We start from the raw sequence: 17413 nt of genomic DNA on the forward strand, positions 1-17413 counted from the left end.
GGCCCAACCCTCTGGACACAGACCCCCCCCCAAACAGTTCTGAGATTTCATGCCCTGGGACAGAGATCTGCAAACAGTTTAGAGTGCTCATCCTGGATGCCAACCCAAAACAGCTCTAATAGGTCACACCTGAGGACACAGATGCACTCCAGCTCAGAAATTCCATCTCTGGCTTCAGATGAATTAGGATCCCTAACAGAAACAGCGTTGCTCACAGCCAGTTCTACAGGGGTAAGTTGTAACCTCTGCGATCCCTGAATGACACTGCGTCATGAAGGAATTCTGGGTGAAAAACAGGAAGAGGCACACAGTGCTTTGGACAAACTGGCCCTTATTTAGTCACACGCCATATCCTCAGATATGCAGGTGACACCACCCTTATGGCAGAAAGTGAAGAACTAAAGAGCCTCCTGATGAAAGAGAAAGAGGAGAGTGAAAAAGGTGGCTTAAAACTCAACATTCAGAAAACTAAGATCATGGCATCCGGTCCCATCACTTCATGGCGAATAGATGGGGAAACACTGGAAACAGTGTCAGACTTTATTTTTTTTGGGCTCCAAAATCACTGCTGATGGTGATTGCAGCCATGAACTTAAAAGACGCTTACTCCTTGGAAGGAAGGTTATGGCCAACCTAGATAGCATATTTAAAAGCAGAGACATTACTTTGCCAACAAAAGTCCGTCTAGTCAAGGCTATGGTTTTTCCAGTGGTCATGTATGGATGTGAGAGTTGGACGGTGAAGAAAGCTGAGCACCGAAGAATTGATGCTTTTGGACTGTGGTGTTGGAGAAGACTCTTGAGAGTCCCTTGGACTGCAAGGAGATCCAACCAATCCATCCTAAAAGAGATCAATCCTGGGTGTTCACTGGAAGGTCTGATGTTGAAGCTGAAACTCCAATACTTGGGCCACCTCATGCGAAGGGCTGACTCATTGGAAAAGACCCTAACGCTGGGTAGGATTGGGGGCGGAAGGAGAAGGGGACGACAGAGGCTGAGATGGTTGGATGGCATAACCGACTCGATGGACATGGGTTTGGGTGGACTCCAGGAGTTGGTGATGGACAGAGAGGCCTGGCGTGCTGCAATTCATGGGGTCGCAGAGAGTCGGACACGACTGAGCGACTGAACGGAACTGAACTGAATCTATATTCAAGACAGCAAGCTAGGAATAGAATGGAACTTACTCTGATAAAGTATATCTACAAAAAAGCAACGTAAACAGGTCGAAATGCAGAAGATTACTCATTTCCTATCGGGAAAAATGCCGATTATCACCTGCTTTAGTCAAGAGTATTCTGGCTGGTTTGTTCAATCCTGCAAAATGAGGAAAGGTTTAAGGTTTAAGCCAGTAGAAACTGTTGATATTCAAATATTATAGTATATTTTGAAAAGCAAAAATAATCTAGATCTAAATTTGTGGAATTAATATGCATATTGAGAGGAACTGTGGAACAGAAAATCTATATACAAACATTCTATCTCTACATACATCCTCAACTAGGCCATAAAAATCACAAACCATGAATTTTCAATACCATTAAATCCTCGGGGATAAATGTAACAAAAAATGTGCAAGGAGAAAATGAAACTTTATTGACAGAACTTTAACAGTCAAATATACAACATAAGAACAGCACAGATGGCTTCAGTCTATCTTCTTTCAAGCAAATCGTCGCCCTTCACCTATAATATATACATTAAAAAAGTTACTTAGCAGAAATTTCGTTGATAGGAGAGGTGTACAAAGTTCATCGCAGTTGTAGTTTTATAAAGTGGACTAAAACAAGAACACTACGGGCGACCCTCTGGCTTACCTTCAGTTAATCCTCTCTAGAGATTTTATCGACTTTTCAAGCCTATTACCAGTATTTTTAAAAACACACTACCCTTCCTAGTTATACAAGAAAATAAGGACACTGAGTTCAGAACAAATGAAATCAATTGAACCTATCAGAAGGTCGTTTTCAGTAGAGGGCAAAACTGTGTACACATTCAGTAAAATATCTAACAACAAAAAACACCCTAAGACAAACAAAATACACAAAAACTAAAACCAAAAAATCCCCCAAAAGTATCATTGAACTGTGTTGGTTTGAAATAATATTCCGAATATAGGACAGCTCAACAGTTGTTATCTCTGTTACTGCTTAAGTGAAGTAAAGAAAAAGGCCAGTAGTACATTTGTTTCTTCTCTACTGTGGAAGAGTGTAGAAATTTTCATTTGTTCTAATTCATCCCTGATGTGGTTGTTTTAAGTCAGTTAAACATTTATCCCCCTTTTTACTTGTGGCCCTCTTGTAATTCTAAATGTTTCTTGTCACCTTGGAAAGCATTCCAGTTGGTATAATAAATTATATGGGGACACTAATTTTCAGTCATTACTATCACTGGCGACATCAACATGTGAAGCAGAAATAGGACTTTCTCACAGCCACACCAAAAGAAGAAAGAGAAAAAGGAGAGAAGAAAAGAAACGGGAGAGCTAGAGGGAGTATGAGTGAGAGAGAAAAGCAAGTAGGAAGAGAGAAGAAAATCTGGAAAAGGAGATTTTTTGGTTTGTTTCTGAATGACAATGGCTTTTGAGAGACAACTCTGACCAATTTCAAAAGTTCATCCACGGTATCTTGTGATGTTTACTTATTTAGTTACTCTGGGCTATGTTAAATAATATTTCTTTTTCTACCCTATTAGACACATCCCATCAATATTCTAAAAATATGTGAGTTCCAGATTATACTCTGTTTTAATTCTGTAATCTACTGTTAGTGTCTTGTTCATATTTCTTATTAGGTATACTTGGGCTTTGTCCATTTTCTTCACAATCATGTAAACTGAGAGGAATGGACTGGCAATTTGGGGTTGGCAGATACAAACTATCACATTCAGAATGGATAAACAACAAGGTCCTACTATACAGCACAGGGAACTATGTCCAACCTCCTGTGATAAATCACAACAGAAAAGAATATTAAAAAATGTGTGTGTATATATATGTGTGTTACAAAATTATGTAAATTACCACATTGTGTTTATCTATTAGTTGAGTTTATTTTCCTCTTCCTGACGATTCATACCTGTCTTTTATTAAGTATCTTTTGCTTTTTCCGTTAGGTTTATTCTGTCGCTCTTTTTCTTACCTGTTTGTTGGGGGTAGGATTTTATATTTATGTACTTTATAATTAATGTATTTTTCTTTTTAAATACCACACATATTTAGGGCTAAGATGTTTCTAAGAGAACATTTTAATCATGTTCTGTAGTTACTTGAAAGTAGTCTGAAAGTTGTCTTTTCATCTACATGTTCTAATGGAATGGAACAAAAAGGTAAAGTGAAAATATTTAGAAGGCTAATACACAGTAAAATCTTCCCTAACCATGAAGTTCTTCCTGTAAAATTAGAACCATGCAATTAATTGTCAGCAATCTGGAGAACACCTATGTGAAAGATACTACGCTGACTACGTGGGAAGAACTAGAGTTACAGACTTTAACCTTCAAAACTTTTTAAACTCACGTATCAAAGAGGAAAAATAACATATTTGATATAGTGAGAGACGATTATATCGTGAGGCTCAGATTTTTACTAGTTCCTTAAGAGTGAGAGCTGGGTTTATGGCAAAAACCATCAGAATAGTGTAAAGTAATGATCCTCCACTTAAAATAAGCAAAAAAACGCCCCCCAAAACAGACCAAACATGGGGGCAGGTAGTGTGCTTAGCATATGTATCTCACTCACACCTGCCTGGAATATCACTGACTAAATGCACTCTCTCAACTTGATCAGCCACAGAAACAGGAAACTAGACTACCTTTTGCCATTTTATTATTTAGTCACATCATGCTTCAATGGAGAAAGGATTTAAAATGCAACTAATTTTCCTAAGAGCTAGAGAATTCAGAATTTGAGAGAATTTAACAAACGTCAAGCAGAATGTTGGCTCATTTTCTTTTTTAAAAAAATTAATTTTTTAATCTTAATTGGAGGCTAATTACTTTACAATAGTGTGGTGTTTTTTGCAATACATTGATATGAATCAGCCACGGGTGTACATGGGCCCCCATCAGAAAATGAAATCTCAATTCCCCTGTTATAATTTGACTCTAGATGATATTTTATGATAAATCAATCAAGAAAAACAGAGTATTCTTGTATGCATTCCATCGAAGGGAATCAGAGAGTGCAAAAATCAGCATGGAAAAATTGGCATTTTAGTGTATCTGTTCTGAATTCACAACTTAAATGAATAAAGTTCAGTTTAGAAGTTAAGGGATTTACCTGAATCACACACATTATGTTAAAGCTGGTACTAGAACCTACTGAGCATATTTCATGTAAACTGATATTTATTACAAATGCATTCCATATTTGTTACAAGCAGAAATTAGAAAAGAACCTGAAAATTATTAGCTGTTGCTTAAAGTACTTATACTCAAGGAAAGAAAACGGTTTCCTTTTGAATCAGTTCTATTGAGAAGGATGAAACTGGAGCCCATTATACAGAGTGAAGTAAGCCAGACGGAAAAACACCAATACAGTATACTAATGCATATATATGGAATTTGAAAGATGGTAACGATAACCCTATATGCGAGACAGAATAAGAGACACAGATGCATAGAACAGTCTTATGGACTCTGAGGGAGAAGGTGAGGGTGGGACGTTCTGAGAGAATAGCATTGAAACATGTATATTATCATATGTGAAACAGAACATCATTCCAGGTTCGATGCATGAGACAAATGCTCAGGGCTGGGGCAGTGGGATGACCCGGAGGGATGGGAGGGGGAGGGAGGTGTGGGGGGTTCAGGATGGGGAACACATGTAACCCCATGGCTGATTCATGTCAATGTATGGCAAAAACCACTACAATATTGTAAAGTAATTAGCCTCCAACTAAAATAAATAAATTTATTTAAAAATAAAAAAAAAAAAGGAAAACGGTTTCCTATTTTCAGTTCGATATGGCTTTGATCCTGTCTCTTTATTGGAAAGTCTGTAAGTCAGGCACTCAGGCATCTGGGATGTGAACTATCTTTCAAAGAATATGTGAATTCTATTATTAAAATAATAGTAATGTTCCCTCTATATTATTAAAGATATAATATTCTGAAAAACAGAAACCACATAAATTACTTTCTGAATGGATGACATACCTGCTTCTGGCATTTCAACAGGCTCTATATTTGACGCAATCTCCTCCTAGACATCAGGACCATCTCCACCTTGACCCCCAGTCTTTGCCACAGCCAATTCCGGGAGATCAATTTCCAGGTAAGGATCATTAAAAAAACGCATCAATTTAGCTGTAAAACCTACAATATAAACAAGGGAATGATGATATTCATTCCCTCAGTGTTATGAATTAAAAGCCTTAGGTTAGTATGGTAAAAATGTGATGAGTAAGAAACTCAGGAGCATTATTCCAGGAATGTGTTGCTGGAGAAAAAGGAAAGCAGAATTTCCCGAAAGTCATTACCATTTTCCTTTTCCAGGGTTGTCCTCAGACAACTTAGATGCTCCCCCGACTTCTCTGTCTTGAAAACAAGGGAAAATTTCACCAACCACACGAACCTGCAAACTATACTCTCCTCAGTTTTTCAGGAACTGTCTGAAGTCCTTTTCTAATGTTTCCTTTCCTCCACTCACTGGGTATGTCTTAAGGCAGGATGCACTGATACACTTTACCTTGACAGGCACGCGGCAGCTTCTCTTCACCACGATCCACTGGATGCTCTTCATGTACTTCCTCCTTTGCAGGTGTGATATCATGAATTTCAGCTGGTGGTTCCCCTTGTTGAGGTTGCTCAACACTGGGCTGCTGGTCCTAGTAGAGTGGGCATGCAAATAAAAACTTTTTGTTGTTAATACATCTAATAGCATAACTATACACAAGACACAGATGTATCTGATCATAAGTAAACCTAACAACATTTTCCCAACACAATTCTATGTACTTACTTTTAATAAAGTTTCTCTTCCCACAGAGAAAAGTTAACTCCCATAAGAGTTACTCAGAAAGACTTTGGAAGCTATTTAACTCTATGTTGGGATGGAAGTATGCAATCTGTTGTTAATAAGCAGGAGGAGGGAGTCACTGGGCACATTTCCAGGGAATTTAACAGTATACTCATCCAGGCAACGCCAGACTGTAATATATCTGGATCAATGTTCCTTCCTAAGACACACTGTCACCCTTTATCAGCATGAAAGACCTTTATCACTGCATCTGTACTACTTAACATCATTTTCTCAAAAATAAACTTCTGCTAATAGAAAACACCAAATGGTAAGGTACTCACAACCACAGGTGCATCCAGCTGGGAGGACTCTTGATCTATAGGTCCCAGTGTTGATGCCACTTGCCCACTCATATTTCTCCCTGAAAGTAGAATGTTGTGATTTAGAAAATGTATTTATGACTAGAGCTATATTTGATCACTTTTATGGCCATATGTTGACTTATTACTTTTTTAAAAAATGTGAAAATACTTTCAAAAGAAAACGATGGTTAAGTATGAGTGTACATGCATTCCAATCACACTAAATACAGTTACTAGAAAAGCCATTTTTGTCTTTGCTAAGCTGGCAGAGAAATTACCTTAAGGTACACAGGAAGGCTCAATTTTTGTGAGGAAGTTTGATTTCACAACAGAATTCTCCATTATGAAGATATTTAGTGAAATACTGCTAAGAGTTAAAAATTCAGGACTATTCCTTTTGTCACACCCCTATTCACCAGACGTATCTCCCCAACTCCCTTGGAATTCAGTTGGAACAAGAAGGCTCAGTCTTTACAGCCTGACTATGGCGATTTTCTCAGTGTCTGGGGCTGAAGTGAGTCTGCATGCAGAGCAACCGGTCCACGTCTCCCTTGACACCTTATCACAAAACCCGGGAGACAGTCACAACCCACCCCCCCCACCCCCGCGGTCCGGTTTCTAGGCCTTTCCTTAATCGCCCACCCCGCCCCCTGCCCAGGTCCCACTGTCGGCCCCAGATTCTGTGCTCTGTCGTCAGTTCCAGGGCCCCAGTGAACCAGATATTTCAAATAGCACTCCCAAGTCTCCCCCCCGCCCACCATCACCCGACCCCTCCCTCTTCTGCCCACCGAGCTTCCTCTCCAGCCACCAGGGCAAGAACTATGGCGTCACGACACCTCTGAAGAGCAAGATGACGACCTCGAGGGCCTTCCTCCTCAAAGGCCCGAAAACGCGCTGCCCGACCCGCCCGAAACTCGCTGGCTCCCCCTCACACGCTCGCACACATCAACTCCAGACAGGACAGATCTGTGGACCTACCTGGTGACTCGCAAGCAGTGAGAAGGAACCGGGACTGAGTAAACCCAACCGCCTCAGGCCCAACGCTCCTCACAGAATGCGCGCTACTTATGCGCACCAAGGCGCATGCGCAGTAGCGGGTGTACCTGCACACACTGCGCATGCTCCCTGAGTTCGGCGTGTGCCGAGCACGTTGAGCTTTTCTCGCTACTGAGGTAGAGTCCTGGAACCGCAGGGTCTCTGGAGGATGAGAAAGGGGGTTGAAGACTATCTTTTTTTCCTTCCAGTGCAGTCTTTCTTACGCATCCACAAACTGTGGTGATAGGTAGTCCCAGGTTACCCTTAGTGGAGAATGTGTCTCAGGAAGACATTTATGACAGGAATAGACATTACTGGTTTGAATACCTATTTTTATACATGCTTTGATGAACCATTTCCTTCTCTGCTTCTGGGTTTTCCATCATGCTTGCAATGGCTTTACTCACTTCCATAGAATAGACACAGAAATATGTACCTCCGTTTCCATCTGTTGCTTGGAGCATTGCACATTTATATCTCTGAACTGGTAACTGATTTCTCAGAATATACCTCTGGTTCCTGTACAATATTGTTCTTTTAGCATCGGACTTGACTTTCACCACCAGACACATCCACAGCTGGGGGCTGTTTCCACTTTAGCTTAGCCTTTTCATTCCTTTTGTAGCTATTTCTTCACTCTTCTCCGGTAGCATATTCTTCTTATTCTCAAGAATTTCGGTACTTCCTAGGAGTTTTAATTTTAGCCAATTTTACCCAAGAGAAAGGAAAACATATTCACACAAGGACCATTACTAAAATATCCTACTCATGTACTCCTAATAGCCAAAACTAGAAACAACCAAACTATTCAACAACTGGTATGTAGATGAAAGAAAAAAGAGTATACTCATGCATAAGAATACTACACAGTCATTTCAAAAGGAACTACTAATGCATGTAACAGCAAGGAGGCATCTCAGCTGTGCCACTGAGAGATGTCAGACACAGAAAGCTATGTGTTATATGATTTCATGTCAATGGGTTTCTGGAAAACGCACAACTATAGGCACAGAAATATATCTGTGGTTGCCAGGGTATAGGAATGGAGGAAGGAATCTGAATGCAAATAGCCGGAGGGAGCATTTGCTTTTTTTTTTTTTTTAATAAATTTATTTATTTTAGTTGGGGGCTAATTACTTTACAATATTGTAGTGGCTTTTGCCATACATTGACATGAATCAGCTATGGGTTTACATGTGTTCCCCATCCTGAACCCCCCTCCCACCCACTCCCCATCCCATCCCTCTGGGTCATCCCATTGCCCCAGCCCTGAGCATTTGTCTCATGCATCGAACCTGGAATGGTGTTCTGTTTCACATATGATAATATACATGTTTCAGTGCTATTCTCTCAGAACGTCCCACCCTCACCTTCTCCCTCAGAGTCCATAAGACTGTTCTATGCATCTGTGTCTCTTATTCTGTCTCGCAATAGGGTTATGGTTACCGTCTTTCAAATTCCATATATATGCATTAGTATACTCTATTGGTGTTTTTCTTTCTGGCTTACTTCACTCTGAATAATGGGCTCCGGTTTCATCCATCTCAATAGAAATGATTCAAATGTATTCTTTCTAATGGCTGAGTAATATTCCATTGGGTATATGTACCAATGCTTCCTTATTCATTCGTCTGCTGATGGACATCTAGGTTGCTTCCATGTCCTGCCTATTGTAAACAGTGCTGTGATGAACACTGGGCTACACGTGTCTCTTTCAATTCTGGTTTCCTTGGTGTGTATGCCCAGCAGAGGGATTGCTGTGTCGTATGGCAGTTCTATTCCCAGTTTTTTAAGGAATCTCCACACTGTTCTCCATAGTGGCTGTACTAGTTTGCATTCTCACCCGAGGGAGCATTTTCAAACCAACGGGACGTTTTCTACCTTTTTGTTGTGGTAGCATTTACGCAATGGTATGCATATGTCAAAACTCGACAAACAGGAATGCTTTAAAGCATTGACTTCTCTTGTATATAAATTATGTCTCAAGCTTCTCTTCACCACGATCCACTGGATCCTCTTCATTTATTTCCTCCTTTGCCGGTGTGATATCCTGCATTTCAGCTGGTGGTTCCCCTTGTTGAGGTTGCTCAACACTGGGCTACTGGTCCTAGTAGAGTGGGCATGCAAATAAAAACCTTTTGTTGTTAATACATCTAATAGCATAAATATACATAAGACACAGATATATCTGATCATAAGTTAACCTAACAACATTTTCCCAACACAATTCTATGTACTTACTTTTAATAAAGTTACTCTTCCCACAGAGAAAAGTTAGCTCCCCTAAGAGTTACCCAGGAAGACTTTGGAAGCTATTTAAATCTATGTTGGGATGGAAGTATGCAATCTGTTGTTAATAAGCAGGAGGAGGGAGTCACTGGGCACATTTCCAGGGAATTTAACGGTATACTCATCCAGGCAACACCAGACTGTAATATATCTGGATCAATGTTCCTTCCTAAGACAAACTGTCACCCTTTATCAGCATGAAAGACCTTTATCGCTGCATCTGTACTACTGAGAGGGCAACCGGCAGGAAGGCCAGGAGTCTCCAAACGGAGGAAATAGGCTGCAAGTGTCAGACATTTTCTCTCTCTCTTAAGCGGCAGGATGAAACAAACTAGGGATATTTTTTCCCTTCTCTATACAAATTTAAAAGAGGTTTCTCTTAAAATACTGTGTGGCCATGACACCTGGTTTCACCTGAAGTTAACTATTCTCAAACTTTGAGTTAACCAATGCATTTTTCTTATGGAAATGTTTGTCTTAAGCTATGTTACTGTACTCTGCATTTACCCCAAGCGCTGTCTTCCGCCTAATGGCTCAGAACCTACTTGACAAACCAGTATGTTATACTCAGACACTGTTCCCCTAATCTATGTAGATGAAACTATTTGCATGATCTGCCTTTCTGCAAAATTCAAGTCAATCGTTTTATGACCCGGGATGTCTGGTGCCCAGATTATTCCAAAATACATCTTATGGATGAGGGGCCTGGTGCCCTTCTGAGTTTAAGACATTCCTTTCTTTCATTAACAAACTGCTAGTGACTATATATCATCCAGCTGAAGACTAGCAGGGGGGTACTCTTTCTACCCCCTTCCGATGCCTATGTCAGAAGCTTTCTCTATCTCGTTTACACTTTAATAAAACTTTATCACACCAAAGCTCTGGGCGATCCAGCCTCGTCTCTGGCCCCGGATTGAATTCTTCTCCTCCAGAGGCCAAGAATCCCGGCCGTCTTTCTGCGGCTCAGCAACGACCTCACTACTTAACAATATTTTCTCCAAAATAAACTTGTGCTAATAGAAAACATCAAATGGTAAGGTACTCACAACCACAGGTTCACCCGGCTGGGAGGACTCTTGATCTATAGGTCCCAATGTTGATGCCACTTGCAAACTCATATTTCTCCCTGAAAGTAGAATATTGTGATTTAGAAAATGTATTTAAGAGTACAGCTATATTTGATCACTTTTATGACCATACGTTGACTTATTATTTTTTTAAAAATGTGAAAATACTTTCAAAAGAAAACTCTGGTTAAGTACGAGTGTACATGCATTCCAAGTACACCAAATACAGTTGCTAGAAAAGCCATATTTGTCTTTGCTAAGCTGGCAGAGAAATCACCTTAAGGTACACAGGAAGGCTGAATTTTTGTGAGGAAGTTTGATTTCACAACAGAATTCTCCATCATGAAGATATTTAGTGAAACGCTGCTAGGAATTAAAAATCCAGGACTATTCCTTTTGTCACACTCCTTTTCACCAGGCATATCTCCCCCAACTCCCTTGGAATTCAGCTGGAACAAGAAGAAAGGCTCCGTCTTTACAGCCTGATTTTCTCAGGGTCTGGGGCTGAGGTGAGTGCATGCAGAGCAACTGGTCCACGTCTCCCTTGACACCTTATCACAAAACCCGGGATAATGAAGAAGGAATTCCTGGGGCCTGGACTCCATCTTAGGCCTGTTGGTGCTGATCATGCTCGGCCACCTCTCTAATGGACTCTGAACTCTGTGCCTAGTGCCTGTGAAAACGACAATAGAAGGATAAGACCCCCTCCGGACAGGGGAACCTTGAAGATCCTATCCAGGTTACTCATCGCCTAAGAGAAAACATACACTAATCACCCCTGTCTCTGGACAGGCCGTAAATGTTTCTGTACCTATCGGAGTGTAACCTCCGGCTTATTGATTATTGGCCAACTGTTTAACTGTTTGAACACATAACACCTAAATGATGAGATTACTGTGATTGTATTTACCCTTCCTTTGTTTATGTAAGTCTCCAGGAATTTGGGGTGGTGAGTTCGGACACGTACACATGGGGTATAAAAGATTTTCACAAATGCTGGTCGGGGTCCTTGGCTAAGAGGAGACTCTGCCTTGGGCCCGCCGGTGTAATAAACTGCCCTCCATTACCTGCATTGTCCTTCTGAGTGAGTTTGTTCCCCAAAACGCGTGGCTATAACAATACAGTCACAACCCCCCCGCGGTCCGGTTTCTAGGCCTTTCCTTAATCGCCCACCCCGCCCCCTGCCCAGGTCCCACTGCCGGCCCCAGATTCTGTGCTCTGTCGTCAGTTCCAGGGCCCCAGTGAACCAGATATTTCAAATAGCACTCCCAAGTCTCCCCCCCACCATCACCCGACCCCTGCCCTCTTCTGCCCACCGCCCTTCCTCTCCAGCCACCAGGGCAAGAACTATGGCGTCGCGACACCTCTGAGGAGAAAGATGACCACCTCGAGGGCTTTCCTCCTCAAAGGCCCCAGATCGCACTGCCCGACCCGCCCGAAACTCGCTGGCTCCCCCTCACACACTCGCGCACTTCAACTCCAGACAGGACAGATCTGTGGACCTACCTGGTGACTCGCAAGCAGTGAGAAGGAACCGGGACTGAGTAAACCCAACCGCCTCAGGCCCAACGCTCCTCACAGAACGCTCAGGATGTATGTGCACCAAGGCGCATGCGCAGCAACGGGTGCACGTGCACACACTGCGCATGCTCCCGGAGTTCGGCGTGTGCCGTGCACGTTGAGGTTTTCTCGCCACTGAGGTGGAGTCCTGGAACGGCAGGGTCTCTGGAGGATGAGAAAGGGGCTTGAAGACTATATATTTTTCCTTCCAGGGCAGTCTTTCTTATGCATCCACAAACTGGTGATAGGTAGTCCCAGGTTACCCTTAGTGGAGAATGTGTCTCAGAAAGACATTCGTGACAGAAACAGACATTACGGTTTTTAATACCTATTTTTATACATGCTTTGATGAACCATTTCCTTCTCTGCTTCTGGGTTTTCCATCACGCTTGCGATGGCTTTACTCACTTCCATGGAATAGACACAGAAATACATACCTCTGTTTCCATCTGTTGCTTGCAGCACTGCACCTTTATATCTCTGAACTGGTAACTGATTTCTCAGAATATACCTCTGGTTCCTGTACAATATTGTTCTTTTAGCATCGGACTTGACTTTCACCACCAGACACAACCACAGCCGGGGGTTGTTTCCACTTTGGCTTAGCCTTTTCATTCCTTCTGTAGCTATTTCTTCACTCTTCTCCAGTAGCACATTCTTCTTATTCTCAGGAATTTTCGTACTTACTAGGAGTTTTAATTTTACCAAAGACAAAGGAAAACATATTCACACAAGGACCATTACTAAAATATCCTACTCATGTACTCCTAATAGCCAAAACCAGAAACAGCCCAACTATTCAACAACTGGCATAGAGATGAAAGAGAAACAAAAGTGTATACTCGTGCAGGAGAATACTACACAGTCATTTCAAAAGGAACTCCTAATGCATGTAACAGCAAGGATGCATCTCAGCTGTGCCACTGAGAGATGTCAGACACAGAAGGCTATGTGTTATATGATTCCATGTCAATGGATTCCTGGAAAAGGCACAACTATAGGCACAGAAATATATCTGCGGTGGCCAGGGTATAGGAATGGAGGAAGGAGTCTCAATGCAAATAGCCCAAAGGAGCGTTTTCAAACGAATGGGGCGTTTTCTACATTTTTGCTGTGGTAGCATTTACGCAATGGTATGCATATGTGAAAACTCGATAAACGGTAATGCTTTAAAGCATTGACTTCTATTGTATATAAATTATATCTCAATACCTCTCACTTTTTTTTAAAAGGAAAAGGAACTTTAAGTATGTAAATACTGGTTATTGTATCCATCTAGACCATGAGCTCATAAACATAAAAATCTTATTTGGAATTCTTTCCAGACCTGGCCAACTTCCAGGATTTCCCATGACACCTTTGTACCCTTATGACAGGACACAGAAACTTGGTCTTAACCATGTTTACAATTCCCTCTCCTTCACTTCAAGTCCATATTCTTGCTGAGTTCTGTCACTTTTACTTCGAAAATCTCTAATGCATCTACTTTTTCCAAAGTCCACCGCATCTGCTCTAGTCCAAAGCCTCCCTCCATTTAATTGTCAACGCCCTTGAGTTTGTGTCATACCCCTTGGGTTTGTGCATCAGAGAAAACAGACAACCCTGTCACATGCTCTCAGTGAAGACAGCCTGGCAGTAGGGAAAATAAGACCATGCCTCTGCTCCAGTAGTGCCTAGACACGTTGTCCACGTCAATCAGAACTGAGGAATTCTTGTAAAAAGTGCAGATGCCATGATCTACATTCAGTGGATCTCACTCAGTGCGGCTACAACAGTGCCCTAGAATCTGTGAGATTACACTATACTTGGGAAACTTTCAGGGACTTTATTAAACCCCTTTGGTAGCGAGACTCAGCAAAATAAGGGAAATAGAGATCGGAACAGATATTAGAAAAAATATACAGATAATCGACAAAACCCAAAGCTGGCTCTTTCAAAAGGTCACTACGAATTCATAAATTTCCACCCAGAAGAATAAAACAAAAGCAAGATAACTATAGACAAAACTTACCAATATCAGGAAAGAAATAGGTTACAGATTCCACAGAAATTAAAAGGATTCTATGAATAAGTTTATAGTCATAGAATAACTACATCTGGCAATTTAGGTGAAGCGGGACAAACTATCAAATTTCAGTGAAAAAGGAACAGATAACCTATTTTAAAAGCAAGCTTGTAGTTGAAAAATTCACAGAAAAGAAATCTCCAGCCCCAGGTGGTATCCCAGGCACAAAAGAGAAGGGGAGGGAAAGAAAGGGTAGGGACAGGGACAAAGTAAAAAATATATATCTATATATCTATATATCTATATATCACTCCAATCATTTAATCAAGGTGATTTGGGCCAAATCCAAGCAATGTGATGAGACCATTCATTTTTTTTTCTCATTGTCCTCCAGCTTCCCCTTCCTGCCTCTCTCCTTTGCCCCAGTTCCCTTTCTCCTTCTTAAGTCCTGCCCTCCATCAAGGGCAGGCAACGATATGAGGCATGATTCCCACATTAAAACTGAGGTACGCTGCTCGGCTGACATTCAACGTGGATGCTATCATCCCTGCAGCTGGTACACTCAAGTTCTCTGTCTCTCCTGACGGACCAGAAGGTTTCACTCCTAATTTCAGGTATAGGTAGGAGAGAAGGTGCAGGGCACATGTTGGAGCCTTGAGTCCTTCATCTGTGAAATGCAGATGACCACAAACTGGGGGACAAACAGAAATAGCAGCACCAGGCCCCTTTCAATGAGAGCTACGTGCCAAACCCAGTGCATCACAGGACTCCTTGACATTCAGGAGCACGCCAAGTAGATTTCCATGCGAGGACTGTTGCATTTGTTGTTCCTTCTGCCTGGAATGCTCTTCCCTTAGGTAACCCCACGACCTGCTCCCTCACTTCCTCCAGATCTCTGCTTACTTGGCATCGTTCAGGGAGACTTTCCCTCATTATCTTGAAGAAAATCATAATATCATACCCACATACACCTTTTCCCCTGATCTAGCAATATCTTTCTTCATAGTGCCTGCCACCCTTGATTTACTTACTGACCACCAAGTCTATGCAATGAGAGACTTGGTTAGTTTTGCCCTGTCCCAAACTCCTCCAATAGTGCTCAGGTCTATGGCAGGTGCTCAGAAAACATTTGCTGAAGGACAGTCTGGAGGCAGGCCCTTTAAACACATTGCTAACATGCACAGGTACCCTCCAAGATGGGCACTGGCCCCACTGTATTAATTATGATACATACTGAGATTTCACGAGACAAGTGATACACTCAACAACACACAGTCAGCATGTCAGGTTCCCGGCTTCAGAATCATATCTGCCAGCTACCAAATCCTCACTTCCTGGACAGAGACCTCACAGCCAAGAACGTAAGAGGTTTTATTTCTAACACGAAGACTTCCAACAGCTCATAGACAGCCAGAGACACCAAAAAGAGCTCACTGAATCTCTGCACAGAGAGCACACAACTCGAGTCTCAGACGCTCAAACACAACAGAGACCATAACCATACACGCTGTGACAGAGACCCTGCAAACAGTCCAAAGTCTTCCAGACAGAAACAAATGAGAACTGCACAGATGCTTCACATCATGGAGACTGACTCCCAAACCACGCGGACACTTACCGACCTAATACAAACCCTCCTAAACGGAAAGGCAGAAGTTTTAATAACTCAAGAATATCATATAATCTTAAGACAAAGTTCCCAGACAAAGGAAAAATTTGCAACCTCTGCATAGAGCCCCAGGCAGCTGATCCTTTACACCTTTAGACTAACCCATCCTTAAAGCAGCACAGAGGCATCACAACTTGGAACCCAGAATCAAAAAGCTCAGTGATCTCACATTCTGGGGTGCAGACCCCTAACACAGAGATCTCACACACAGGGACTGAGAGGCAAGAAACCTCCAAAGATGCACATCCCGGTATACAGGCACACATCCTAGAGGCTTTGTATTATGGCTCACAAAATCCACTCACATCAAATGTCCCATCACTCACAATTCCGCCCAAAGGCTCAAGGAGATCAAATGTAGCCAAACACCACCTGTGTTGTCACACGTAGCAACACACAATCCCAAGGTGCCAGATACAGTATACTCTCCAGGGAGAGACACCAAACTCAGAGACCTCTCCCTGGACATGAATTGCGTGCATTTGTGTGAAGACCGTGCGCTGCCACAGGATCCAGACTGAGCGAGAGCTAAACAAGACTGAAACGCAGTCACCATGCACGGCCAGTGACCGCGCCAAACCTCGCCACTAACCAGAGCAGCTATTCGACCCCTTTGGGAAAAGCAATAAAACTCGGAGGAAAATTGCATGCTCTGCATCGTTGCGCACGCTAACGCAGGCGCACGCGTATACACGCGCCTCTCGCCCTCAGTTCCAGTTCTGTGCCCACAGTGCCCGCAATCACGCGGTGACCAGTCACTACCCAGAAAGCTTCTCTGACGCCATACCCAAACCGACAGCAGGTCTCTCGCTCCGTAGTCGTCCCACCAACGAAGGGGTGGAGTTGGAAAAGAGACGAAGAAAGTTTCCGCTGAATACCAGTGTCCACTCGGATTCGAAAGCAGCGGGAAGACGAAGAGGAGCGAATCGGGATAGACCCAGAGGCGCCCTGAGCGCCGCGCCTGGGAACTGTGGTCCATGCCTGACGCGGTGTAAGGGGGCCCTCCCTGCTGTGGAACGCCCTCTCCCAATGGTACCTTCCAGAGTGGGGGGGGTCTTACCGCTTCCCCTCAGTGGTATATCCCAGGACAGAACTGTTTCATCTCGCGCGCCCCTTGCTGGTGGGATTGGGGAACAGCAGATATAGATGCCTGGGGACCATTCCAGGATGATCCGCAAAGGGCGGAAGGGCAAGGTTAGGGTGAAAACCCCACAGATTGCTGCCATCTTGGACTCAAAAAGAAGTCTTCATAAACTGAAGATTACTTGTCTATAGTGACCACTGTCGTAACAAAGAGCATTGAAAGCATTTTATCTATGCTGCGCATCGTAGTTGTTTGAGCTTTCCAGTTTAAGGCAGAAATATCCAGCCACAGTCCCCCAGTGGGCAGGGTAAGTAAAGCTTCCGACTGGAATCTGAGGTCCTGGCGTGGGGAAGGCCTCTGACGTTGACCGCGAGTAATATG

The 17413-nt window shown here is 42.7% G+C and overlaps 1 protein-coding gene across 5 annotated transcripts; it reads right to left on the reverse strand.

Annotated features, from left to right (window-relative positions):
• Positions 1-1572: 1572 nt before the first annotated feature.
• LOC145537184 (uncharacterized) lies at positions 1573-16979 on the reverse strand. Of its 5 annotated transcripts, none has more exons than XM_081568005.1 (11): positions 16736-16979; positions 12712-12960; positions 12221-12439; positions 10992-11163; positions 10694-10773; positions 8868-9465; positions 7302-8043; positions 6303-6382; positions 5689-5827; positions 5157-5315; positions 1573-1685 (listed from the first exon to the last, which is right to left on the reverse strand). In XM_081568005.1, the coding sequence occupies exons 7-10, from the start codon at positions 7441-7443 to the stop codon at positions 5203-5205; spliced, it is 474 nt and encodes a 157-aa protein (XP_081424131.1). In that variant the 5' UTR covers positions 7444-8043; positions 8868-9465; positions 10694-10773; positions 10992-11163; positions 12221-12439; positions 12712-12960; positions 16736-16979; the 3' UTR covers positions 1573-1685; positions 5157-5202. The 5 variants fall into 5 exon arrangements, with proteins under 5 accessions (XP_081424131.1, XP_081424130.1, XP_081424129.1 ...); XM_081568004.1 differs by lacking the exon at positions 16736-16979 and adding an exon at positions 14286-16233 and having other exon boundaries at positions 8729-9465; XM_081568003.1 differs by lacking the exon at positions 16736-16979 and having other exon boundaries at positions 8729-9465; positions 12221-14560.
• Positions 16980-17413: the final 434 nt, after the last annotated feature.

This window comes from Giraffa tippelskirchi, chromosome X (genome assembly GCF_054371585.1).
Source record: "Giraffa tippelskirchi isolate mGirTip1 chromosome X, T2T-mGirTip1v1.2.pri, whole genome shotgun sequence".
NCBI lineage: Eukaryota > Metazoa > Chordata > Mammalia > Artiodactyla > Giraffidae > Giraffa > Giraffa tippelskirchi.

Coding starts and splice junctions, on each gene's coding strand:
- LOC145537184 (XM_081568002.1), bottom strand. CDS start 12,889: ATGAAAAGGCTAAGCCAAAGTGGAAACAACCCCCGGCTGTGGTTGTGT. Junction 12,440..12,711: donor AGCAACAGATGGAAACAGAG/GTATGTATTTCT, acceptor CTCATCCTCCAG/AGACCCTGCCGTTCCAGGAC. Junction 10,774..12,220: donor CACTGCTTGCGAGTCACCAG/GTAGGTCCACAG, acceptor TTCTACTTTCAG/GGAGAAATATGAGTTTGCAA.